A 27,069-nucleotide genomic window follows, 5' to 3' on the forward strand; every position below is an offset into this window, starting at 1 on the left:
GCCAGAGAGACTGATAAAAGACTGAGTGAGCTGAACTAGAGTCTAGAGACGAAACCTTCTAAGTGTGTCATCTCCTTTAGAGCAGCAAAGAGTTTTATTGTTTAATATTAAGTTTTCTTGTTTAATAAATAGTTTTTTTCCACTTTTCTCCAAAGAAGTATTTTCTCCTAGACCGGTTGGGAGAAGAGTAGTAAAATCCAATTTCCTAAGAGAGCCCTTTAAGAGTTCTCTCCCAAATTTGCCCTGAACCAAAACAAACACATCAATAATGCAGTAAAACCTAATGTAAGTCAGAGAATTCTGCCAAGAACCAGGAATAATCATTATTGCTACCAGGTGCTCAAATGGTCATGTTAAATACACATTCTCCAATACAATATAGCTGGTTTAGTCTTAACTGGGGATGAGGTATGGTGTTTTTGTTTATTTAATTTGAGGTTTTGAATGCAGAATTCAACCAATTCTTTCTTTACTTCTAAAGAAAGAATGTTTTCTTTACTGCTACTTTCACAAACTGAAAGAGGAGAAATTTAGGTTAGAAATTAGGAAGATATTCTTTCCTCTGAGGATGGTAAGATACTGGAACAGACTGCCCAGAGAAGTTGCGGATGCCCCAACCCTGGAAGTGTTCAAGGCCAGGTTGAAAAAGGCTTGGAGCAGCCTGATTTAGTGGAAGGTGTCCCTGCCCAAGGCAGGGAGGCTGGATCCAGATGATCTTTAAGGTCCATCCCAACCCTCTAACATTCTATGATTCCATGACTGCAGATGGCAATGTACATAATGTTCAAATCGTACCTTTTAACCATTAAGCCAATTTCAATATTCACCAGTCTATTTTGCAAATGATGAGAAGAAATAATAGAAAGCCTCACCCTGCCAGCTACATGATTTTCCACATTCTCATTTTATAGCTCGTGTAATCAGCACTTTTGCTGTAGACAGATTAAAAATCGGGAAATGAACACCGAGTGCTAAATCAAACAAGCAATGGTTTAAAATAACTTCTGTCTGAATGGTTTCATATAGGTCTGCAAGCACTAGTCCCTTAAACTATAATTATTTATATTGGAATTATCATAAAACAGAGAGTGCTTTATGTTTCTGAAGTGCTTTAAGAGATTCAGTGTACCCATACAAAACGTTTAGAACTTCAGTACGAATTTGAGCTCAGTCATTCATTAAGAGTTTTGGTCTAGAATTCCCACAGGGCCACCACAACAGAAGAGCATGGCCTGTCCAGTCCCAGTTAGTACCTTTGAAGCAGTGGATTTACTGTGTCCCAATATTCATGGAAGAGCAGGAACAAATTTGTAGGTAGAGAGAGGTAACTACAAAGTGCCTTGAATTGCCCTTCTTCAGAAACTGAAAAGAAAACACAAATGAGTGCTTAAGTGTTTCAGCACTGCTGAATAATTCATTCAAAACTAGAAATCGTCTCCTGATCCCTTTTCCATTGAATATAACTGTATCCTACAACTTCATCATAGCTCCTACATAGTACAACGGGATATTATTCTGCCAACTTAACCAGAGCTATAATAATTTGGATTAGTTGAGGATCTGTGTAAAGAAATTTGATATATATTATTAGGTATTTTTTAATGCATAAGTTACTGTAATAATAAAATTCCTTGCTTAAATTACTGCGTAATATGTCACACAAGTGCAGTAGATTTCCATACTTGCATGTTAGTTTTTCACTATCCTTACGACAGTCCTCAATGATATTAAATTTTGCTGTAATCAGGTCAGTGCTAACACTACATAAAATTGAGCTAATTTTATAGTTTGCTGGGTGGTCATTTATTGTCTCTGTTACAGAAAATTACATTGTTGGTTCACCAGAAAGACTCCTCCCTACAGAATCAATGATCCAGACGCCTGGTAAGGATAACAGAATATCCCAATGTGCAGAGATTTTGACTTGCATAAAGATTTGACTCTAATAAAATTAAAACTTCATTCATAGTTTATATAAATCAATTCTGTATTTTTGTTGTTATATATTATAGGTGTTATATTTTGTCTCAGTTATTAATAAAAATTACTGCCCTTCTTTCCAAATAGTTGATGATTCTGTGTTTCACTGCATCTTGACACATAACAAATATTTATTTTTGGGGTTAGTATCAGTAATGCACTAGGATCCTTCAAGGAAGAGGCTTACGTTTTATAATATGTTTTGTACCTTATTGGGTCTGTTTTGCTCAATCCCTGTATATTTAGCATTCACCAACATTAGCACTACACACAAACACTGGGCTTTTAAAATACATTTCAGGCAATTTCTCAGGTGATGTAACCTAAATTCCTGAAATTCTCTTTAAAGTGCTAAATCTTTATCAAAAAGTACTTACTATCAATCAACACATCACTGACAATTCACATATTTGCATCTACTCAGAAGTAATGCTCTTTTATGCAGGTCAGGACAACTCAGCTTCACATGCCTGTCCCTTCCTCTACTAATTAGTAATTCCTTTACCTTCCAAGTCTTACTTTCAAGTATTGACTATTGTTAAATTATTGTGAACATTTCAAAACTCTTTCAAGACAAAGAAAGTCATACATTTGTTTTCTCATATTTACCTTGCAGTAGCTCCTCAGGTGGAGAAACTCCCAGCAAATAATGAAAAAATAAAGCAGCACAACGAAGGTAAGGCATGATGCCTTTTTTAACACAATCCCACACGAGCCAGCCTGGAATATCCTGACTAAAGCAACTGCAAAACACAAATGAGAAAAAGCTCCAGTAGTTCATGGTGCAAATCATTCTAGCACTATCATATTTTGGCTAGCATTGGTAGAATGGTAGCTGTGTAGAAGCAACCCTCGTGTACTCCAAATTCTGTGAAAGACAGCCACCAGCACTTAACTTCCAACTTCTCCTTTTTGCAAGGAATGAGTACTGAATTTATGAACCACACTTGTATTAAATCTTCAAATTAGACAGCTGAACCTGTCAAAAAAATCTGAAAAATGGGCACTAACACTAACACTCAAATAAGCAACAATGTTCAGCTTTACACTTATCCCCCTTTTGTAGTAGGACCATTTCCTTCTTTCTGGATTCCATTTATAACACAAGAGTTCTAAATCAAAATAATCAAAGCAAAGAAAAAATAAATACTGCAGTATTTCTCTCTACAATGGATACAGGTATTTTTTCATCCTCAGGCTAATGATTCACTCTGCTGTCCATAAAAAGTAGCCACTTTAACTAAGAGCATTTCTTTCATCAGTTTCAGTGCCCAGGAGCATGGGAAGAAAGCTCATGGCACTGTGCTAACTCCCCATACAAAATGAGTAATTTTTTTCCTATCTTCTGTGTTGTCCTGGTCAATCCTGTGGACTGCTGTCTTTACAAGAAAATTTAACACTTGAAAATTTAACAATTGAACTGTTACTTACCCACTGGTGTACTGGCAAACCTCTCTACAGAAAGACTGTGCAGATTGCGCCTCCTCACTATTGTCAGATGAGTGAGCAGTAGGGGATTCTGCATACAAAAAGAAGAGTCCACTGTATATGCACTACATCATGACACACTTCTCTTTTACAAATACCAAAACCTTTTTTTTTTATTATTCAATTGCACTACAGAATTATTTCCTCTTTATTTTCTTAGTTCTTTTCTATATGCTGTTTTCTGTCTTAAAAATGTTCTCCTAAGACTCAATGCTGTAAGCAATGAGGATTATACCCTCATTGCTTATCCTCAGTAAAGAACTGCTTCCCTTCCCTTGAACTTTTGAAGTTGTCCGACATAGCTTAAGCTACAGACATTTGTTTAAATGTCTAGATTTTTAAAAATTCCTATCATACTGAAGAAAAAACAAAGTACTACCTAGAAAGTCTACAGGCAATTTTTAACTATGCTATGAAATAGAGAGAAAAATTAAATTCTCTCCTATCGGTTTACAGGATTCTGTACTTCAGATCTGGGTATTTAATAAGTTGAAGGGCAAAGAAAATTTTATTTCCCAAATCCATATGGATTATCACTGTGCAGCTCAGTGATGCTGGCAGAAATTTGATTCTCTTACAAGAAGTGAAGAAGAGAAAGCTACCCCTCTGAAATGACTGACTGGAGCAAGTACTGATAGATCAGTAACTATTTTGTTTTCTTAGCCTAAGCACACAGAAGCAATATAATAAAATGCTCTGAACTTGATGTAACACTACTTCATTTTTTCCAGAAAACTGTTATTACTACCTAGGCCTAAGTGTCACTTCTTGTGAGGACATTTATACCTGGAAGACACTAATGGTATAAATCCATTATTTTTAAGAAACTATGTAAAAATGCCAGAAAAATGCAACACAAATACACATCTACCTGTTGCTGAAGAGATGACGATTTGCATTATGTGTGCCAGTGTTGTCAGATGGAAGAGGTAGAGGTGGTTATAGGCTGAACTAACTGATGAAGGCTGCAAGTCTACAGCATCTTCCCAGTATAAAGATGGAAAGGATAATACAGCTCCCACCTACAGTGAAAAGGAATAGGCAAATATTAAAGTGCCAAAAATTTGGTAATAGATAGAAGGATAGCAATTATACTCTCACTATACATTTTTATTTTATTTCTGTATTCTGAGTATGTTAATCTATCTTGCTAGTTTTAATTCAAAGTGTAGAAAAACTCACTGAAAAGTATTAACCATTTGAGCACTAGGGCACATAGAAAACTCAGAGCTGAATGGTAATTGTCAGTTTAGAGATACACCATGCCCAGTTCCTAAAAAGCTTAATTTCTGTGCTTTGACACAAGACAAAGCACATTGAAAAAAGTGGGAAGTGAGACCAAGCATTAGATAGAATGACAGATTTTATTTGGCGAGTTTGGTTTTGTTGGCTGTTTTCTGCTTGCTTTGGATTTTTTGAACGGCAAAAAAATCTAAAATACAGATTTGTATTAAGAACAGAAAGAAGAGACTAAGAAAAATAAAAAAGGTAATGAGAGCCAATATGAAGGAATCAGAGTATGAGATACTGATTGAGATGAAGGGAAGGTGAGGGAAGGAAACTGAGTGCATTTTTTAAGTTTATTTTTTTATGCTTAATAACAATGGAGGTGGTAAAAAGAAGATTGAGATTGCAAGAAGAAAATTTAATAAGAACAAGACAGCAAAGATTTGAAAGTTAGCAGAACTAAAAGTAAACACAGCAGTCATATGCAATCTTTTGACTGTTGCTCATGTATAATCGTGTGACTCACATAAGTGAACAGATACTATTTACAGAGTACAGTATACAGAAATTTATGTTCAAAACAAAGTATTAATATGAAGAATAAAATGAACCGGCTTACCAAAATGTGGAACATATCTACTTCTAAGAGTGATGGGGTGTCCTCCCCTTTAAAGTTTGGTAGGAGAACTACAAAATAAAGGTAACAGTAAAACATTCAGCATGTATTTTCCTCTTTTGGATTCAGCTGTAGTATCAGAATCTGATTTTAGAGCCTCTGTAATTTCTGTGATTTGGTCAAACAAAGGTCCAGATCTCTAAAGTAAGGATTTATTTAATTAACTGATTACCACTGATTTGATTGTGCTTGTTTAGCTCTTTCCACATGCCCAAACAGCTGACAACTTTAATTAATATATCTTCAAAATTCTGAGACATAAATCTTTATTTCTCCAGCTCTAATAAATCACACACAGTGTTAAGGGTGAAGGTCCCTTAGGCACCTCAACACTAGATGCCTCACAACCTTGCCCAATACAAAAGCCTAAGAACCACACCTAAGAGTCTTATCTAACAGAAAGCAAATCAGAGAGTGGGATTCACAAAGGTCACCATACTAACCCAATTAATAAGAAACATCGGGGGAAGCTACATGCCTCAAACTAGCTTTCCCTGGGACTGAAATATCTTAAGGTAGGCTTTAAGCAGCCTTTTGAAAGTACTGAATGTCACAGAATTATAGAATGGTTTGCATTGAAAAGGAGCTTAAAGATGATCCAATTCCATCTCCCCTGCCAAAGGCAGGAATGTGACTCACTACACATCAGGTTGCTCAGAGCTCCCTCCAACCTGACCTTTAATATTTCCAGGGATGGGGTAACCACTTCTTTGAGCAGCCTGTTTCAGTGCCCCACCACCCCCACAGTACAGAATTTCTGACTAACAGTTAATCTAAACCTAGTTTTTCTCAGCTTAAAACCATTCCCCTTATGTCCTGCCCCTATCTAGCTCTCAAAAAAGTCCCTTTTCCTCCTTTTTATAAGCCCTCATAAGATACTGGAAGGCTGCAATGAAGCCTCCCCAGAGCCCTCTCTTCTCCATGTTAACATGAGGTCTCACAATTAAGAAATACCTATTTTGTGACTTTATTCACCTGTTTAGAAAAGAATTTGAGTAATTCTGAACATTGCCAGAAACAGTTGGTACCCATCTGTTCCAGACTTGAGTATCTGCAGGTCTGGGTCATCTGGGGTGAGTTCCATCTACACCCCATGATTTCAGGCGACTGAAGTGAGCACTGCTGTCAAGTACTCTGACCCTTGCTTCCATGCTGTGCTAACCTGGGTGCCACTTTGGAATAGAAACTTCCACAACACAAAAGGCAGTAAACAAAAGGAATGCAGTACCTCCTAGAAGACGAATCAGATGTTTCTGAATCAGGAGCTGTGGGGATGTTGTTCTCTGAGCAGCTGCAAACTGCACTAATGCTTTAAGGCCACTGTGCTAGAGCGCAAGAGAAAACGGTTGAATGGGAAAAAAGGCTAAATATAAGAATGATCTAGAACTGTAAAAACATATCTACTTCTACATAAACATAAAAGACATTTATAAATTAATTTAATATGAACATCCATATATAAGAAAACATATTAAACTTTCAAAGTGCTCTTTATGCTATGAATCCAAACATTGAGAGATATCCCTCAACAGAGAATGATCTTGATGTTAGCAATTTCAACAGGTTTATAGATGAATGTATATCAAAAATAAGCTTTTTTGTTTAAAATATACCACATATCTTACTCATCCATACCTGTCTATTTTGTAGGGATCCAAATAAAGGCTTGCCCTCTGTTTCCAAGAGGTTTTCTTAAAATTAAACACAGAAAAAATTAAGCTGTTTTTTTCTACACAACCTAATATTAATTTAATCTTATTATATACACTCCTTTTTAAAGGTCAACCTCATCATTGTAACAGAATTCTCTTGAAAAAAGAAATTTGTCTTAAATGGCACTGATCATTTCCAAGAAAAATTATTGCAATAAGCTATTTTAAAATTTTCAGTTTTCAGACTTTGCAAACTAAGGATTTAAAGGAATGTTGTTTCACATGAATGATGATAAAACATTCATTCTATGGATTCAGATTTATTTTCAGTTAGCTTTATGCAATGCTCAAAACCATCAAGTTACATTTACAGAGATGCTATGCAGCCAACTTACCCTCATATTTATCATAGAATGCTAAGGGGCTGAAATGGACCCTTAAAGATCATCTAATTCCCATTCCCCTGCCATGGGCAGGGACACCCTCACTAGACCACGTTGTTCAAGGCCTCATCCAACCTGGCCTTGAACATTGCCAGGGTTGGGGCAGCCACAACCTGGCAAAATTTGCACTGCTGCATTTGACTCTGCAGTTTAACAGAAATACTTTGAAAACAAAACTCCTAAGTTGGAATACAGCTCATCTTTGCTCCCTGAGTGCTTTGTTTCTGAAGGAATAATCAGGAAAAAATAAGCCAATTAAAAAAAAAAAAAAAAGGAAATCAAATTAACTCAATTGAGTAAAAAGTATCATTTGAACTGATACCTCAAAAAATTGAGGTATCAGTTCAAATGTTTTTATACTTTAGTCACTTTCCAGAGATGAAACAGTACACTTTGAATTTTTAAAATTTTATTTAATTGGGAGATTTTGGTTTGGATGCTTTTTGTTGTGGGGTTTTGGTTTTGGCAGGTTTTGTTTCTTTTTTCAGGAGTCTGGCTTTTGGCAATGATACCAATTCACATCCCTTGGGTCAATGATATTTTGAAGCTCCTCTAGAGGTTCCTCTGAGGTTGTCTAGGCAGCTTGGCTATATGCCCATTAAATGGTTTCAATAATGCACTATAACTAGACTCTAGACTGAAGCTATGTAGGCAGTTTTGCTTTACAATTTCACAGAAGTCTGCTCTACTTGCAAACAAAAATTATTCCAAGAACTGGTGTGGCCAAGTCAAACTGTCACAGTGGTCCCTCTGGCTTTATATTCTTCTCCTCAAGAGTACCTGAATTTTTTTTCTACTAACACAGCCATCAATATCAGACCTGTGAGAACAGTTATTGCATTTATGCACTTGCTGGCTAACTCCTCCTTGACAGCCACCAATATCTTTTTTCATATATCAAACAAAACCAATCTGCACAGCATTAAGTACAGTAATGTTAATAAAGTGGGTGGCCTCCAGTCTTTTCTCAACCTACCTGAAAATATAGAATTCATGACTAAAGATGCAATCAGTTCCATGACTACTTCTGCCTTATCAGAATATTTCAAATCCACCTAAAAACCTTCTGAACTCCTGATAGTCCACTAGAGATTCAAGGTAAACTAAACTTGTACTTCATCCTCTTCATCAAGAAATAAATACTTGGTATAGTTGTCAAATCACTTGTATGGATGTGCACAACTACGCTCTCAATCCCTTCATCATGCATTTTAGACCTAGATCTTGCCTTTCTCCCTGCCTGGAAGCGTCTACAAATTTATCCACAGCTTCATGTTTATTACACAAACTTAACTGTGGATGTAGTACAGAAACGAAATGAGATAAATAGGTACATTATCCCAAACAATGACATCATTTCTCTGGTAATTTTTTTGCCTTCAGAGATTCATGGCAGAGAATGTTTGGTAGTTTTTTTGGTGGATTTTTTGTTTGTTTTTTTTTCTACCAGGTACCTACTTAGCAGTTTCAGAATACGAGAGACTTTCTTCTACAAATGCCACAAACATTTTTTTAAGAATACAGAAAAAAACAAATAATGAGACAGAGTACTATTTCACAGCTATTAGATATTTAGCATAGGAGATGCCTGCAGGTCAATGATCTTTGGCAACCTGAAAATATTAATTGAACATGCTTAATGTTACAATTAGTAATGTGGAACATGATCACTAACTGCTGTCCCAAATTAAACTCAATGTTGGCATTCCATACCATATCTCATGAGCTACTATCTAAGAAAAACATCCTACCACTTATATTGGTCTATAGTTAATAATCCTCTTATTATATATGCAATTACATATAATTTAATTTGCAATACTATTACATATGGCTTGTACTTATGTAGAACTATTATTTGTACAATCACATTGTATAAAATTAAACAATCAAGCAATTGTAACATTTGCAATTAAGGAGAAGGAATAAACTGAAATTATGCTTTACCTATACACTGGATGGTAAAAGCACAAGTGCTCCAGGTCATCATAGGAATCCGGGAATCAGCTTCATTTGGAGCAACTTTGAGGCCAACTCTGTAAATGGTGGTGGCAAAGAGAATAAGCATCTCTTTGATACTGCTTGAGTACTTGGCTCTGCAAAACCAAGATGAGAAAATTTCAGTCCCAATTATTAATAGTGTTAATTACTTACTGGTTAATCAATCACTGTCAAAGTCTAAGTCCAAACCAGGACAGTCATTTATGAAAGAAATATTGAGAACAAAGACCCTTTGTCTGGACAGAGATGAAAAAACATCCATAGTTTTCAGTAGTAAACCAAGGACTTTGACAAAAAAGGCTTTACAAATTGAGAGATTAAGAGCTGCCAGGCTGGAAGATATTTCTGTGTATGACGTTATAATTCACACTAGAAAAATGTGAAATTGTAAAGTAAAATACAATGAAAAGAAACATTGTGAGAAACAGTAATTTTAAGTCCTAAAGTGAAAATAGTAAGGTGCTAAAAATAGAAGACATTTCAAGTGTGTTTTTAAACACATTTTTTAGCACTTAAGCTCTTTCCAAATTACATCAGGTTAGTTTACGTAAATGTAGTTTTATGTAAACAAATGTTTAGCAGTTTTAATGGCTTGTGGGTCTCTTTCCATGTCATACATAGAGCTTTGTAACAAAAATATATGACATTCATATTAATTCTCTGTATCTTTATGGACAAAACAATTGTACCAGAAAATCTGGGGTTTAGCCAGGTTCACACGTAAACAACATTGCTTAACTTTAAACTACAGAATCTTTCCCATGAAGATCAGTTACCAAGAAAAAATTTCATTCAGCTTTCTGACAACAGAACATCTTTAAATTTTTCTCCAAATAAAAGATACACATGGGTATTTTGCATGACTTTGATGTCAGTCTGAAGTAGCAGAGTACTTACAGCATGATCTAAAAAGAAGTAAGAGATGGCTGAGCTCACTTGAAAAGCATTGACCCATTCATTCTCTTTTAGTGGGCAAATGCTTTTCTCCACTGGAATTGAACATGCTCAGTGTTACAATTAGCAATGCAGAACACAATCACTAATTGCTGTCTCAAACTCAATGTTGGCATTGAGTTTAGAATAGAATAGAAACAGAACCAGACAAGAGCCCTATCCCTCTAAGTGATCCACATTCCATTATCATGTCCAAAACCACCTGAAATCTATGCCCAAAACAGACACATAGTAGAAAAATTAAGGTAGATAAACAATAAATAACATGCCTAGAGGGACAGGAGTAACCCAAATCACTGGAATCGTAGATTAGAAGATTCCAGGCCTCTTTGTACCAAGAAGTACCAGACTGGATTTGACCAAAAGGTCCACCTAGCTCCTCACAAAACCAATATTCAGTGAATGCTTATGGAAAAGAATAAGCAAGCCCCTAGTCATACCAAACAAATCCTTTCTTTCCTTCAATACACATTCTGAAGTATACCTGGGATATTGAAAGGGAAATTAACATAGTGCAGAGAACACTGCTAGTAATACTTACGAGGACTGAACTCCAAAACTAAGGATGGAATGGAATTCCAAAGCTGAGTTCCCTGTTCCCTTGTTGGTGAAAGGTGGAAGACTTTGTTTCTCTCCTAATAGGAAAAAAAAAATACATCCACATTAAAAAGCAAAGAAGCTGTTACAGTTTTTAAAGCAGTTGAAAAAAAGGGAGTAGTTTTTTTATTTGAAACTGATTTGAAAATAATTGCCAACACACCTCACCATTCAGACTATATTCCATGCTTCCTCCTTTAAATAACATTTGCCTCCATTCCCCAAAACAGCAGACTCTCTGCGCCTCCTGTTTTCTAAATACTCATACCTACTTTCCTTTTGTCCTTTATAATTTAGTTGTTCTCTTTTTTACTACATCACAGGTCATATAAAAGTTTATTAACCATAAGCATTAGTCTGTTGGCATCCTCCCCAAGTGCACCGAATTTTTTTTATTACAGGAAAGATGGAAATAATTTAACAAAAGTCAGAAAATTGGTGAGGGCACTGAAATCAATATATCAACTCAGGGCAATAACTTTTATCCCCAGCTTTATTTGATACTGTCTTGAGTAAGAGAAAAACATATTCTTTATTTGAAGTTTCCTGCTGGTAATAGTTAAAACATGCACTGACGTCTATCCCACAGAACAGCTTAAAAATTAAGATAACAAACCTTTAGCTTTTTTCACACTGTAGCCTGATATCCTGACCATGACAATCTCCAGCCACCTAGCTAGGGACAGGATTTGAGCTACTGCCTCTGCATCCTCACTGAAAAGAAAAATAGAAAGCAGGTTTTACTTTAACACTCAAAGAACACCTTAACTTAAAAAGCAGAGGACACAATTAGATCCACACACATTAACTCAGTATTTGCTCAGTTTTACTGCCTTCAGAAATTTTGAGCAAACAGTACAAAATGGAGTGTAAGGCTAAATACTAGGTCTAGGTACTTTCTCATTTGATTTCAGCTCCAAAGAATAGGTAACCCAAAAATGTTTTCTAAAAAATAAAATGTTTACTGCCAAAAGAAGTATATTTGGCTAAACAATCAATAAGGAGATACACAGTATTTTATACAGATGAGGTTTTTTTAAAGTTTTCCTTCCAAAAATTCGAAAAGCTGACCAGCCCCAAAGTAATTTTTTTTTTTTTTTTTAATTAGAGGTTAACCAATCAGGGATTTCACCTGTTTATTTTTTGAGCCTGCAGTGGAACAACAGGAATCACAGTATTGCACAGAGATTTGCAAAGGGGACAAAGATATTCTCCATTCTCCAAGTCAAATATCTGTTCAACATGCAGACGCTGTCGGAAGTTCAGCTGCATTGCTTCAAAGTACCTACAAAATTAAAAAGGAAATGAGAAAGTGGAATGGCTCAAATGCAACATGAACACAAAGGTTCAAAGCGTAATTATACAGCAAACACTTATCCAAGCCAACAAAGGAGTCTTTTCCTTTGATTTGTAACTCTCCTACATGCTTGGATGGGAAAATAATAAAACCTTTGAGCACACAGATGAATTAATGCAAAAATGCATGGTGTATCACTAATGGGAAAATGGGAAGTTTTCCTCACTTATGTTGTCCCTATAAATTTCATTACGATTTTGCAGACAAGCAGTCCTTACATTTTTCTACTCTTCCCTCTTATCTTCAACATAATGAACCACTGTATCTAACAACTCTCATATGCAACTCACTATAGCCTATTTGAAACAGGTATTGAACATATGGTTATTTAATTTTAGGAAACACTACTGGTAACATTTCATGAATGAATTATCAGCTATTCATTGCAATTACTGAGTATCATGACTAGACAGTGGAACTGTAGCCTTCTTTTAATGGGAAGGGAGAATAATATATATTAGAATATCATATTTCAACTATTTTAAACAGAAAAGGAAATAAGAAGCAACTTATTTGTTGATCTTTTTAGAGGTTTCATTATAATTTTTGTCCCCTCAGTGGATGCAAGTAAGCCTTCAAATGTCATGGTCTCATTTATGGGATTTATGGGAACAAAAGATCAAATATTTAGATCTTTTTTTCTGGATACAAATTCAGTCCTACTGTTCAGACAGAGTAAGTAGGATCTTAGAGAGAAATATGAAATTATCTAACTTCCACATCAAGGTAACAACTAGATTTTTTTTTTTTTGCTTTAAACCATATATTTTAAATAAAATAAAATAAAATTCCATTGATGTGAGAAGAGAAGGGGTACGGGCAGGGGCATCTGCAGAAGTTCTAATGAATGCAGAATATTTAGGGAAGCATTTTGTTATAAACAAAAACCCATACATTAATTTTCCCCACATTCACACAACATGTTTTTGCAAGCAACTCCTCTTCCTCATACATGGCAACTACAAGGATATTCCACTCATTTTGACTTATTCTGTTCTAGAGGATTTCCAGCACTTGTAGGCTGCACATAGAAAGGTATGGCAGGCATAGTTTGGAGGAATATTAGTAAGTTAGAATGTCTGTTATGTAATAAATAAAAGACTATACTCAAACCTTCTGTGCCACACCATATGTGAAGATCCTGTTGTTAATTTTAATCCCATTAACCCATACAGCAAGTCATCTTTTTTTTAAAAGAGCAAAGGAACTGAGCTCTAATGCTGCACAACTTAGATCTATGCAGATGTAGATGGATCTGCCAAGAGCAGATGTATTATACTCAAGGAACATACTTGGGTTCAATTTTAAGTGTGTGCACCTATTCTGTACAGATGTTTTATTGTAAAAAACTGCATTATACACATATAGAATGTAAAAAGTAAATGGTAAACACTAGAAGTTCAGTAAGATTTTTTAAAAGCAAAATGGCACAAGTACAAACAACAAACCTCAAGAGAGTGTTTATAAGGTATGTCATATGTATAAAGAGACAATTACAAGATTAGCTTGTGATTGCATGACCCACCGCTTATCTGTTGATAATACTTCAGTGGGATTATTTCTATTATTATCTCACACTGCTTATATAGTTTAGACTTGCCAGACCTGTGTGGAGTGAAATGTAGGATGATTGTATCCCACAAGCTAGGAATCCTGGTCTTTTAATGGCCAGGTTGCATTCAAATCCAAAACACTTGGACTGAATTGTGGGTCCCCCAAACAACAGAAATCCAATAAAGTCTACAGCAATTGCATCAATTCTTCACACTTACTTTTCAATAAGAGTTTTTCACTGATATGGGAGGAGTCACAAGATTTAACCATTCCTATTCCTCATATTTTATTCTAGATGCTAGAATCTCTTCTAAGCACTCACTGGAATAGATCAGTTTCACCCTTTAAGTATTGACCTGGAGACAGACTTTCAGAGTATTGTTGCTAAAAGTAAACCTACTCATTATGGTTTCTTATTTTTGACCAATTTTACTCCATTGTTTGTATTTGCATAAATTAATAAGGCCTTAGAAATTCTTCTGTGGGTCATAGAAGGACCTAAAACTTTTGCTGATTATTATCTTTATCAAGTCAAAACATCTTTTGTTCCATATTTCGTTTTTAGACAAGTCCAATTAGTTTTGATCCCTCAAATAACCACTTACTGTACTTTGTTTTCAGTGTACTCTTAAGGTGATTTGGAAAATAGATTAATTAAAAACCATTAAAAGGCAGCAAAGACACATCCTTACTTCTGCCAGCAGGCTGCATGCATTACATGACCACAGCTCCCTGTGTGGGTCCCACAAGGTAAGTCAGGGTGCATGAAGAGAGGATCTTGTGTATCTAGAAACACACAGCAGAAAAATTATTGAATGAACAGTAATGTAACTTCCCATCAATATGAACAGAAATGAACAACAATACACACAGAACATGAACCTTCAGATCTTATTTTCCCACAGTTTGCACAGTCACATTAAAGCTTCACTTGGTTGACTTTTCCAGACCAATCATGCAGCAGAGCAATGACCAGAAATACCCATTTAAACTACTGAAGGTTCCCCATATAAAGAAAAATGTGCCATTCAATTCAAGATATCATTCAAATTGGTTAGAAAGAAAAAAGGGTGCTTCTGTACTGAAACAGATCTGTGGTTGGATTCACTGTCACTGAAGCATTTAATGTCTTTTTTACTTTATTTTCAAATGAAAATGAAACTACTAAGGACAAGAAGGATGAATAATTTCTCCAAGTAATCCCATATACTTTCAAAACACTGACACAAAAAGCACAGCTGAATAAAAAAAAAAATCAAGTCTGTCTTTTACTAATCTTACACAATTCTAAACAACAGAAACATTATGAGAATATACTGATGTCTTTGTGTGGTATATGCATGCAAACTGGGATCCCACTTTCACTTTAAAGATAGATAGATAATACTGAACAACAGCAGTCCTCCTGCCTCATGTGGGGGACTGTTCATGATTTTGAACAAATACACTTGTATCTAACAAAATGAAAGGAAAAAAAACCCCTAAATTACTGAAAATAGTACTGTTTGACAGCAGCTGAAGCTGCCCTAAGTTAAATGGAGACTGAAATAAGAAAGTAAACCTTGGCATAACACTGAATTGCAACTATCTGCACTTCTGCTGGAGGAACAAGCATTTTTACATTTATTTAGATCTTGAAAGAAAAAAGTTCTTACAGGACTCCTTGTAACTGAAGAGCAGCAAAGGACCATAAAAACAATGTCCAAAACAGCTTCAGAAAAAGGAACTCCATTCCCTTCTTTTTCCAATTATTTCAATAGCCCAACATGCCACTACAGAAAATACACAAGTGTATCTGACCACAAGAGCATAGGACTTCATCTGTACTTCAGAATACCAAGAAAAAAAGAAATGTAATTGGTATTTGACCCAGATAAAAATGTATACAACTGGCTCAAAAATGCCATTACCAGTAGTTTGCTGATAAAGAAAAATGGATCAAGCAGGATCCTGTAGGAGTTTGTCCTAAGCCTAGGACAATTCAACACTTTTTAATGACCCAGAGGAGAAAACACAAAATATCCTATTAGTGAAACAACCTGTAAAAGGTTGATAAGCATGATAAAAAATAGGGTAATACCATGGAGAAATATGAAAAAAAAATTATGATCTTGCCTCTGGTAACAATTAAGAGTTTACTTCTGAACTAAAGCAGGAATAATGAACTGCACACACATAACTTAAAGCTATTTTCTACATAGTACTGTCAATAAAAAAATAGGACATAGCATCCATTTGCTCTATGACTGACCACAAACCACAAAAAACCAACCCCACATCTGAAAATAAGAAGGAATTTAAACTACAAGTTGTGACAGTATCTTTCTTGAAATATTACTAACTTCTTTTTTCAAAAAGAGAACAAAACTGCCAGTGAGTGCTTAGGTTCTCCCATATCCTCGTATTTATTTTCTTCTTTCCCTTAAGTAACAGCCCAAAATTTCCATCGTTTAGTCAGCTACTACTTACAAAATAAATTCTGCTGGGCTTTGTGTTCCCTGCTACCAATATGTTATTACACAAATGTAACTCCTGTGATTGTGTAACTTTCTTGCATTTAATTTTTTGTTCACTCATCAGAAGATATCATGCGATCCTTGCTTAGGTTTTTATCATTCTTTATATTGTTGTTTTTATTATTTCCTGGACATATAAGGACAAAAAATACCCAAATGAAAACAAACACCCTAACCCTTTTCAGGTTGGCATACTGGCCTCTGATAACATTCATTTATTTCCTCCATACTGGGAAAATTTATACCTGTACTCAAATAAACAGGAACTGTGAACAGTCTAAGCTTTTCTCCAAACTAACTACTCCCCCATAATCTACATGTTTTATTAAGTCTTGTGAGATCAAAGCATTTTCTGATTTCCCTCACCAAGAAACCAAAATCTTAATTTACTTCTCATTTAAGTTTTACTTTAATTGTAAAGCAATTTAGATGTTTGCACCCATTTTTCTTAAGTACAGTAAGCCATTTAGCAACATGACCAAACAAAAGAGTTTAGTTGGTTGAAGGAGTTTGAGCTCCAGGTACAGAACTGATTGTAGCATAAGAGAAGAAAAAATCTCATACCTCCTGAGAGTTCAAGAATTCTGCTCCTGTTCTGAGTTAAGGCAGTTGACTTCTGCACACAGGCAGATAATACCATGGCAGCACTTTCCAACTTTACTTCCTGCTCCTCCTGACAAAGAATACAGGTCAAAACTTCCTTCTCAATGATAGATGGACCTCGTTTGGGACCCAAAGCAATTCTGGAGTAATCAACTGCTGAAGAGGTGCTGTAAGACCAGAAGTGACACAGATATAAAATAACCAGCTGGATTTCCTAAATGAACTGAATTCTTCCTGATATCTAACAAGGTTACAGACTACAAGGATGTCTGTTTTCTCTTACCTTTCTTCTTCCATAATAGCATCATCTTTCCCCTGGGCCTCCAGTGTGTTTTCATACAGGAGCTTGTGGGTTTCAATGAAATTCCTCTGCAAGGCAGACATCTGGGCCATTATCTTCTGACGGTGCAACCTCGCTGCTTCCGCCTTTCTCTTCCGTTCAGCTTTCTCTTTGTCCTGAGTGCTCTGTGTCTTACAGTAAGAGAATAAAGAAATCACAGGCAACTAAGAACATAAAAAATGAGAAGACTCTTTCCCCATTATAGGCATCCTAACCACATCAAATTCCTTAACTTACAACACTTTAATGAGGAAAAAAAGTTAACTGCTACCTGAAATAAAAAAAATAGAACTCAAATCTTTACATGTTGACGGTTTGTAAACTAAGACTGGACTTTTGTGATCTACCAAAGGTCACTACTACAAACTCTAGCCCAAAGATAAGATCAAAAATCCCTGAGCCACTTCAATTAGGTACTTGTCTATTCTTAAGAAATTTTAGTGAGGTGTACATCAAAGTTGTCTCCAGAGTTTTGTTATTCTCCCCATAAGTGAAACCCTACTAATTATTCAGTATGTCCCTTACAGAAATTGAAGAAAATTTTATCTTGAACTGCCTATCCACGACACTACAAATGTCTCACCATTTTATGCATCTGTGTATTGCATTTTCATTGTTCTTTATGGTACCCTGGAAAGCTATTGTTCTTCCAACATGTACTCTTGTATCATATTTTCAAAAACCATAAACAAAGTATTTCTATGCTTTAGAAATGCAGAATTCAAAAAACACAGGTAGACTTTATTAAAACATACAGACCCTAACTCTTTCCATCCAATTACTTAAGAGACAAATACAACATTATACACAAGGTTTCCATTCAAAGTACCATCACTTTTCCAGGAAATGAAACAACTTGCTCCACAAGCAGAACTGTAAGAGATTCATTTCTTACGGACCTCTGTATTTTGTTTGATACCTTACCAAATCTCATATGACACCTGCCTCAAAAAAGAAACACGGCATATGCTGTATGGTAAGTTTAGAACTAGGCATGCAAAATGACCAGCCAAGAGATTGCCTGGCAGCAAACTGAGGCTAAACAAAATGTCCAAGAGCAAACTGGTCTGTCTTCACCTACTGCCTAAGGGCAATTAGATTCTTCTTTTCTGTTTGAATGCCAGCTGAAAACACAGCCACTCCTTAGGACTGAAGTAATCTTTGAAATCTCCATTTCATTGTGTCATTTGACCACTATATTCAGAAGTTATTTTGAGGGAAGGGCAAAGAGACTGACAGCCAGAATAATTACTTAAGGCTCATGCCTTCATACAATCAGGGCAAAGGACATTAACCTCTTGATAGATAACATAAATTACAAGACATCATCTAAAGTGGATTTGTATTTCTAATTATCGTGCAGTGACAGCATAAAGAAAAGGCGGTCAATTCACAAAAACAAGAAATAGAAAGATGAGCACAAATTACTTATTTCATCTTACTAATTCCATGAAACATGCTTAGCACAAATTTCACTTACTAAAAATACTATTCTTGGAAATGAAATCCCAGCTGTAGACAACATATCAGAAATCAGTTTTGAAAAATCATCATTTTAGGCAACAATAAATTTAGACACATTACTGAAAATAGCTATTCAAAACATTAAATACAAGGCTTCCACTGAAGCTTCATATTTATCATTACCTCATCAACTTTTGTAGCTTCTGAGCCTGATGTAGCTCCTACTGTTGCCAAACTAGACTTTTCTCTCAATCTCTTCACCATGTCAAACATCTAAAAACAGAGACTTAGATGTTAAAAATAAAACGCAACTCAGCTCTTATAACAATGTAAATTAATACATTTCCAATGTTACAATATATAAGCACTGCAACAGGCTGCTCAGAGAATTTGTGGATGCTGGAAGTGTTCAAGTCCAGGTTGGAAAAGGCTGTAGGCAATCTGTTCTATTGGAAGGTGTCCCTACCCACGGCAGGGGCTATGAGCTACCTCAGTTTTAAGGTCCCTTCCAACTCAATCCATTCTATGATAGACAGGATTAAAACTCTTGGTATTTTGTTTCACCTTATTTTCAGATTTTCAAATCGATTAAACCACTCAAAACTCCTAAATAACAGAAACACCCAAGACTATGTGCACTCCCAGAACACTGCCTTACTCATTATTTGCTGTTATTGTGCAACAGATATATGAGGAATATGTTTAAAAATGTCATTACTGGAATGAGTTACCCAGGCAAAAATTGATCCAATACTTCATAGTACAAGTAGCAAGTACAATGCTGCAACAGATTAAACTTCAAGAAATCACTGCAGCTGTAAATGGATTACATGTAGGAATTGTATGTAGGAATCATAACATCTTTCATATTAGCTTTTTAGACAACTGAAATCAGATTGTACTTATCTCTCCTTTGTGTACCTGCAGTATCCAATTGACTGTGTCCTTCTGTGCTTCTAACTGGGGAACTCTCTTCAATTTCTCCAGAAGCATTAACACATTCACAGCATTCAAGGCTGAGCTTCCCATTCCTTTAAAAAGTGAAAAATAGAAAAGGGCCTTCAGGGAAAAAAAAAAAAGCCTAACATTTTAATGTACTTACAGCCATGGACATGCCTCAAAATATTGCTAATTATATAATACGCATACATGAACACAAACTGTGTCCATTTCTGGTATAGCTTCATCTGTTTATTCCAGTTATATATAGTATAATTTATCCCATTGTAGATCAATTATTTCTGCTTTAGAAAAATCTTAGCTTAATGTCTGCTTAAAAAAGAATCACCTTTCACTTCAGGTGGAAGCAGTAAAGCTCTTTAGAGCTTACCTGTGCTTGCTAAAAGCTTCGTGTGTACATGTTTACTTCTAATCACAAAAGCTATCGTAATTACAGCAACTATTTCCTTCCTCACAACTTGGTGAGAGTCCATAGTATTCTAGGCTCTTCTCTAACACAAGAATGCTTTAAAACAGAGACCATTCTCTTCAATAATATTTCTTTTGCGGCACTTACCATACAGAATTAATTTTACATTTTTAGTAGGGAGACAAATACATTGCTAAAGAAACTGTCTTTCAATGAACTGTGTCTCAGTAAGAGCTTTGTTACAAAATACTGATTATTTTTGCATCCCTTTCATGTAAATGGGGCTTTGGTTTTTCTGGTTATGCAAAACTAAAGCTAGCAAAGCATTCTCTAGCATCTCAGTTATAATTATTACTTTTATTGTGGTCCTATAGTTGACATGAAACTTCTTAAATGGAAACACTTTCAGTGTGATGATACTTCTTTCTCAACAGTAAGAAAAAAATTTATATATAAATAAAGTGCATTGGGAGTGCTATTCAAACACAGCATTTTTTAAAAACTAAATAAAGGGACTTCAGAAGTTTCATGCATTTATTCTTGTAGAAGGTATTTGAAAGATACATAGATATGATGTTTAGGAACATGGTTTAGTGGTGCACATGGCAGTGCTGACTTAAAATTTGGACTTAATCATCTTAGAGGTTGTTTCAATATGAAAAATTCTATGATTCTATGATTTTAGTTCACAATTCTTATCTCTGCTTCATCTCACAAGAGACACTTATGTTTAGATTGATAATGAAATTTTTAAATTTATTTTTACACAGTGAAGCAGAAACTCTAGAGAAGATGAAAGATTATTTAGAAAATGCAGATTCCAACTCCCACACAAGTAGTCATGAATGTAATATTAAGAAATGTTCAAAAAGATAAAGGGTACCTGCCACAGCCACTAAATCCTGTTTCTATTTTCATTACCATAGTAAAAGACTAACTTGTAGGTAAATCAGTAATTGCACAGCTCAAGAGAGCCAAAGAAGGACACAATTCACTTAAATCCACTGCCATTTTTCAAAGCGTTCTTAGTTTCCATTTCAATGCTGTTCTTGTGAAGGAAAAACCATTCTCAGTTATGTAACTAGAACTACTTTTCATTTCTTTCATAGGAAGAGAAGCACATATTCTCTTCAACCCACCTGGCAAATGGGAACAGAGGAAGCTAGTCCAAACCTGGTTTCTTAATTCTTAAAAAAAAGTTAAATTACCAGGTTTTAATTATATAGCACAAAATAAAACCTTTCTGACTAAATCACTGAATAATTTCTTCTAGTTTGAGTCCTTACAAGATCAAGTTTACTCTGTGGTTTAAAGAAAATGAAACATACGTGTTGCTTTGTGATAAAAATCAAATGTCACTTCTTCTTCAGGAGACTTCTGTAACTGCTGCTTCTCTTCTAGTAACCCTAAAGAAAGGAGATGAAGGACCTGAAAAAGAGAAAAATAGTAAGTCTCATTCAATGTTTAAGATATGGAAAACTGGCATTAAAAATTATGATGTTTAATACAGTTCTGTATTATATATTGATTATATAATGATAAAACATATGAAAATGCAGAGATATACATGGAATGTGAAATAAAAAAAAACCACAATGTAAATTTACTGCATATTAGTTGCACTAAGATTCATCAGCTTGCACATGCTTTTATATTAGTAATGTGTGATATCTTGTCCTTCTGCTGATACGAAATCTGTACTTGGCTAATTCCATAATGAAAAGATTAGCAGGATTGGCAAGGCAATTAATCTATACACTCTAACAAAACTGATTAATTCAGACTGTCTATAATATCAGGTCCTAATTCTATAAATATCAAAAAAACAACCCCGCCAAAACAAACAAACAAAAAAACACCTCCAAAGAACATTTCAACAATGTTTTAAAAGACTCAAGCCACTGCAGTAAAATTAAATGTTTAAATACTTACAAAAATTCTATTATTTCATGACTGAGGCCCCAAAGACATTTATGTATTTGGAGACTCTGCAGCTCAAAAAATGAAGGAATTCCAATTATCAAACAGTTACTCGTTAAGTTTCAGTAAAAATATGAAGCAGGGAGAATTACATATTGAAACAGCTTCAGTAATGAGGCAACACAGGTAGGAAAGTAAAATAGAAAACTTAAATACTGTTATGTATCATGTTTCTATTTTACAGCAGAGATAGATAATTAATAATAAAAATATTTTCTTTGCCAGTAAGATTTATAAAAACAGGTTTGGGGACAAAATCATTCCAAGTTAATCTTTACATATTTTGGTCTTCTCATGAGCAGTCAGCACAGGAATGACCATCAGAAGATGACCAAGGCTAACCATACCATTTGGATCATTGCCTCAGTCCACAAGTGGGTTTCCAGTTCCACTGCCCTCTGCAGGAGGGTGCGCAGGATGTGCATCATAACATCGCAGCTCAGAATCCTCACCACGTTGCTGAATGCGGGACTGAAGTCTGGAGGAGGAGGTGGTGGCAATGCTAGGAAACAGATGTGCAAACATATCCATCAACTGACATCCCACCCAGAAGCAGAGTGCACAAACATAATAATTTCAGTGAGAGAAAAACTGGACCTCTAAATGAGTAAAACCATGCTCCAAGGCAATTGTGTGCCTAAATCAACGTCTATCTTTGGCAAAACTAAGTGCTTTTAGTAAGTTCTTATATAAAAAACACATGCAAGCTAAGTTAAACAATCAATCACAAGTGTTAGTTACATCTGTAAATGCAAATTTTTAACACTCTGAACTGTCTTATTTATGTCTCATGACTAAACATACAGTTTGTGCTTTGCATCAGATAAAAGGATTTCAAGTAGTTCAACAAAACTGAGGAGTGTAGCTTCCAGACTGTAGTGTCCCACACTACAATGTCACATGTGTGGAGCTCTAAATTTTTTCTGCTACTGGCATTCCAGTCACTTCTGGTTATGTACATTTGCTGAGTTAACACTGGAATTCTGATGTGGAATCTTGGCATCAACTAATAGCACCTCTTTTAATGCCACAACCTTTCCCTACCAGGAACCACAGACTCCAGTCTTGAGGCACCTGGATGCCTATTTCCAGATTGCCTCTTTTTAGAGGACCTCTGTGAATGCAGTGTTTCTGAAACCATCATTCTTTAGACAATTTAGGCTGAATGAAGTTACTGACAAAGATAACACAGCCACATAAAAGAATATACAGGAAGTACCGGCAACGATAAATGTAGCCTCAGGAGAACACAAATCAGTGTCAACAGACATCTTGGTATTTTGGAACCATACTGTCCAATTACATGAGTCTCTGACAATTACATCTCAATAACAACATTTTTTTAAATTTCCACAAAATAATTCCCCGATAACATTTTAAGCTGCCAGAGCAAAAGGGGAAGGGGCAAAGTTGAGTTTATTAAATTGTTCATTGTACTTATTTGTTCAGCTTACCAAGTCTTCCTCAAATCAACTTAATTAAATGCTTGTGACTTGAATGGGTAAAAGTAAACTCAAAAGGAAAGAACACCTGTGCTACAATACAAACATGAGGGTTCATTGTTTTATGTATTCATAGCTTATAAAAAATTCTTTCTAAACCTTAAGTCTCATTCTCATATTACAGAATGGATATGAGCATTATTTCCTGTGGCAATCTTCTACATGCCACTATTATGTCTCAATATTGTGCTAAAGAAACTGCTCACAAGAAACACTATAACTTTTGCCTTTTAGTTACTCCACCATAAAACCTCTGAGTTCATGGGTTTGTCAATAGGTACTGTGCCATGTTCGTTTCCCTAATATAATTAAACTAAAAATTCCAGAGTTCCTGTCCATGATAAAGAAAAAAAACCAAAGGAATTGCCAGGTGCTAATTAATGACAATTACTACAAATCACAACAAATTTAATATGAACTCACCTATCCACTGTGAAGTCACATCTCCCAGAGCTCAGTATAGATACACAACTACATATACTACCAAATTAGCACATTTGTTGAATCATCAATTTTAAAATTTTACCTTCATCCCTGTTTTCTTGTTTTCTTCTTTTCTTTTGTGTATGTTCAGCCTACAGAAAAAGGAGTGTTGTTGTATCAGCACCTCTATAGAAGTACACAATAATGAGATTAATGAAATTATGAGAAATCCTACACTAGAAATATGGTGAGATACATAGTAAATGCCTCGTTGTGAACTAGAATTTGGTCTGAAACACGTTTAACAATATTACATTTTGCATTTAAATTTGTAGTAAAGATAAATAATTGGACATATTTGTTTTCTCAGTAAGAGTTACAAAAGCAAAATTTGGGGGTTCCCAGTCCAAAGGTAATTCTTACCACATTTTTATCTCAGCACAGAGAGTTAAAAGAGTCAAAATACAAGGTGCCAAAAAGGAAAACACTAACACAAACCACACCATGTAAATTTGTATTGAAAATTTTAATTTCATGGAACATTTCATTTCAAAGGTAGCTGCAGATATTCTTTACTGAACCAATTTCTTTAGACTGCATTAATTCAGCAAAATTCTTTAAACATTGGTAAGTATGTACTATTTTTTTAACCTTTCAGAGTGAATCTTACACTGCTTACCTTGCTGTGCTGGGTCTTAGTGTAGTGATAAAAGAACATATTGAATTCCTTCAAACATTCGTCTTTCAGTTCATAAACTCCATGACCAGAGACACCCGGTTTCCTTACAGAGAAATATTTCAGGATATACAGATTAATAATGTACATTCAGCACATCTTTGAGGGCAAACACAACTTGCTTTCTAAAGAAGCAGGAATTGTAATGGCTACTCACTAACTTATTAAAAGCAGAGAGTGAGCACAGTTATGACTCTTAAATTTTCAATACAGGATTTACAGGAGTAAACAATTCAGCAGCAAAATATTTCTAGTAGCTACCATCTAAAGCACACCATATAGCCTCTGAAAACGCTTTTTAACTGTATGGCTTAGAATTTCAGACACTGCATAAAATTCAATTCTTTCCTTAACAAAAGTATAAAATAAGTAATACTTTCTGCTTTCCAGCCAGTGAGATTTTTTGAACTGTCAATATAATTCCTGAAGTAAGATTCCTAGGTACACCTACAGTTGCTCTTAATTGAACATGAACAAGAAAGCCACATGAAATTTCAAGTAAGGTATACTAAAATAAGACATTTTTCTCACAAAAAATAGCAGATATTTGAACTGGTTTTTTTCGACTACAATCTATTGTTCTATATTTGCATACACACATATATACATTTATTTATAAAATTAATTCCCAGAAAAAAGGGTAAGTTCCAGAAAATAAGCAACTAAGTAACGTAACAGTTACTAGATAGCGATTGTCAAAGGTATGATGACTTCTTAACTTTCCATCTTAGAAAAAAAAATGAACTTTCAAAGATTCTCCCTCTAGGATTTGAGATTACTGAACTCCCAAGACTTCTCAAACTAAATTTGAGGAAAGAGGGTGGCAAAGAGAAAGAAACAGCAGCAGTGTAGGATATTCCACATACTGTTCTTTCCTAAGCATATTTGCAAATATATTTATTTCAAGATAGCAAAATATTAGCTGAACAGAGACTGTTGTTCATATTGTTTAACCCAAACATATCTAAGAAATTTTATTTCACATTCAAGCTATTTATAAAACAACATTAAGAACTTACTTGAATGTAGCCACTCTATCAATTACACTCTCCAAGCCAGTTTCATTGTTCTCCTGGTAAAAAATTTAGTTTGGGATAAACATACAATGATTCAAGTTATTCATTATGCTACATGTAACAAAAACAGACAAATTTAGATAATTCCCTAATTCATGAACTATTATCTTTTGCCCACTGATAATCAGAAAGCAGATATTCATAACTGGCAAATTCCAAGGAAGTATCAAAGATACATAATACTTTCACTTAATAATGCAGAACTTCATTAATAACAGAGCTGATCTCTAGAAACAGGTCAATGCTTACCCAACCTTAACAAAGGGAAAAAATGAGGTTTAGATATTTTAAATAATGAGTATGGATACTATCATAACATTTAAGGTTGTTTCATTTACAACAAAAATTTAGGGTTTTTTGCATTGATTGCTGGCCCTGAACACTTGCACAGACTATAAAATCAAATCCACATCCCTCACCTTTGCTTCCATCTTCAGCAACTGTAATGGAATGGCAAGGAAATCTTTGTTTTCAAATGGACATGGACAACACCTGACTTCAAACGGATCTGCACAGGTTTAAGTCATCAAAATGACAGGCTTAAATTTATCAGTGGTACACAGGCCAGAATGGAATCCAGCTCCATCATCTTACAGGATCAAACCAGAAAATTTCACAGTGTTTCTTTTTGAACCTAGGAGAACTACAGCTGAATATTCTAAAAAAAATTCACCTCTTAATCAAAAAGCATAATTCCCATAAAAGTCTTTTCAGATCAGCCCATACCTGAATCTATGACATTTACCTTTATATCAGAAAGGTGTGTAAGCTCCTTTGTCACGCCATTTTGTAATTCTCAAACCAACATCTAAGCTTTATTTTAGAAAAGCTTCCATATAAAGATATGAAAGCTAAAGAAGACAGACATAAAGCAAGAAGCAAAAAAAGGGAAAAAGTAAATAAATCAGGACTCACATTTTCAGGCAAGGACTTGGTAATTGCACTGTGAGCCATTGGTTCAATACATAACAGATGGATGATTTCTCTCATTATTACATCTTCTTTTGTCACATTACTGATTCCAGGCACATATCTTTCCCCTGTCAGAATGAACCAAAAGAAGAAGAATGGCAGATATGACAAGTAAAAAGTGAAATCAAATTTTGCACCATGGTAATGATATTGCTGGGA

The 27,069-nt window shown here is 35.0% G+C and overlaps 1 protein-coding gene across 4 annotated transcripts in view; it reads right to left on the reverse strand.

Annotated features, from left to right (window-relative positions):
• UBR1 (ubiquitin protein ligase E3 component n-recognin 1) overlaps positions 1–27,069 on the reverse strand; it is a 67,553-nt gene that overhangs the window by 12,395 nt on the left and 28,089 nt on the right. For 2 of the 4 annotated variants that reach the window (XM_059849564.1, XM_059849563.1), the window contains exons 21-42: positions 26,854–26,978; positions 25,882–25,934; positions 24,806–24,908; positions 24,230–24,278; positions 22,549–22,703; positions 21,550–21,649; positions 19,774–19,883; positions 19,036–19,125; positions 17,332–17,513; positions 17,010–17,215; positions 14,622–14,715; positions 12,151–12,303; positions 11,635–11,732; positions 10,963–11,056; positions 9,414–9,562; positions 7,007–7,062; positions 6,600–6,696; positions 5,315–5,382; positions 4,340–4,490; positions 3,412–3,499; positions 2,590–2,723; positions 1,254–1,362 (exon numbers count right to left, since the gene is read on the reverse strand). In XM_059849564.1, the coding sequence (XP_059705547.1) occupies positions 1,254–1,362; positions 2,590–2,723; positions 3,412–3,499; positions 4,340–4,490; positions 5,315–5,382; positions 6,600–6,696; positions 7,007–7,062; positions 9,414–9,562; positions 10,963–11,056; positions 11,635–11,732; positions 12,151–12,303; positions 14,622–14,715; positions 17,010–17,215; positions 17,332–17,513; positions 19,036–19,125; positions 19,774–19,883; positions 21,550–21,649; positions 22,549–22,703; positions 24,230–24,278; positions 24,806–24,908; positions 25,882–25,934; positions 26,854–26,978 (2,464 nt within the window). Of the gene's footprint in view, positions 1–1,253; positions 1,363–2,589; positions 2,724–3,411; positions 3,500–4,339; positions 4,491–5,314; positions 5,383–6,599; positions 6,697–7,006; positions 7,063–9,413; positions 9,563–10,962; positions 11,057–11,634; positions 11,733–12,150; positions 12,304–14,621; positions 14,716–17,009; positions 17,216–17,331; positions 17,520–19,035; positions 19,126–19,773; positions 19,884–21,549; positions 21,650–22,548; positions 22,704–24,229; positions 24,279–24,805; positions 24,909–25,881; positions 25,935–26,853; positions 26,979–27,069 lie in introns of all 4 variants that reach the window. The other 2 variants (XM_059849562.1, XM_059849561.1) reach the window with 1 other exon arrangement.

The sequence above is a fragment of the Haemorhous mexicanus genome, chromosome 6 (assembly GCF_027477595.1).
Source record: "Haemorhous mexicanus isolate bHaeMex1 chromosome 6, bHaeMex1.pri, whole genome shotgun sequence".
Taxonomy (NCBI): Eukaryota; Metazoa; Chordata; class Aves; order Passeriformes; family Fringillidae; genus Haemorhous; species Haemorhous mexicanus.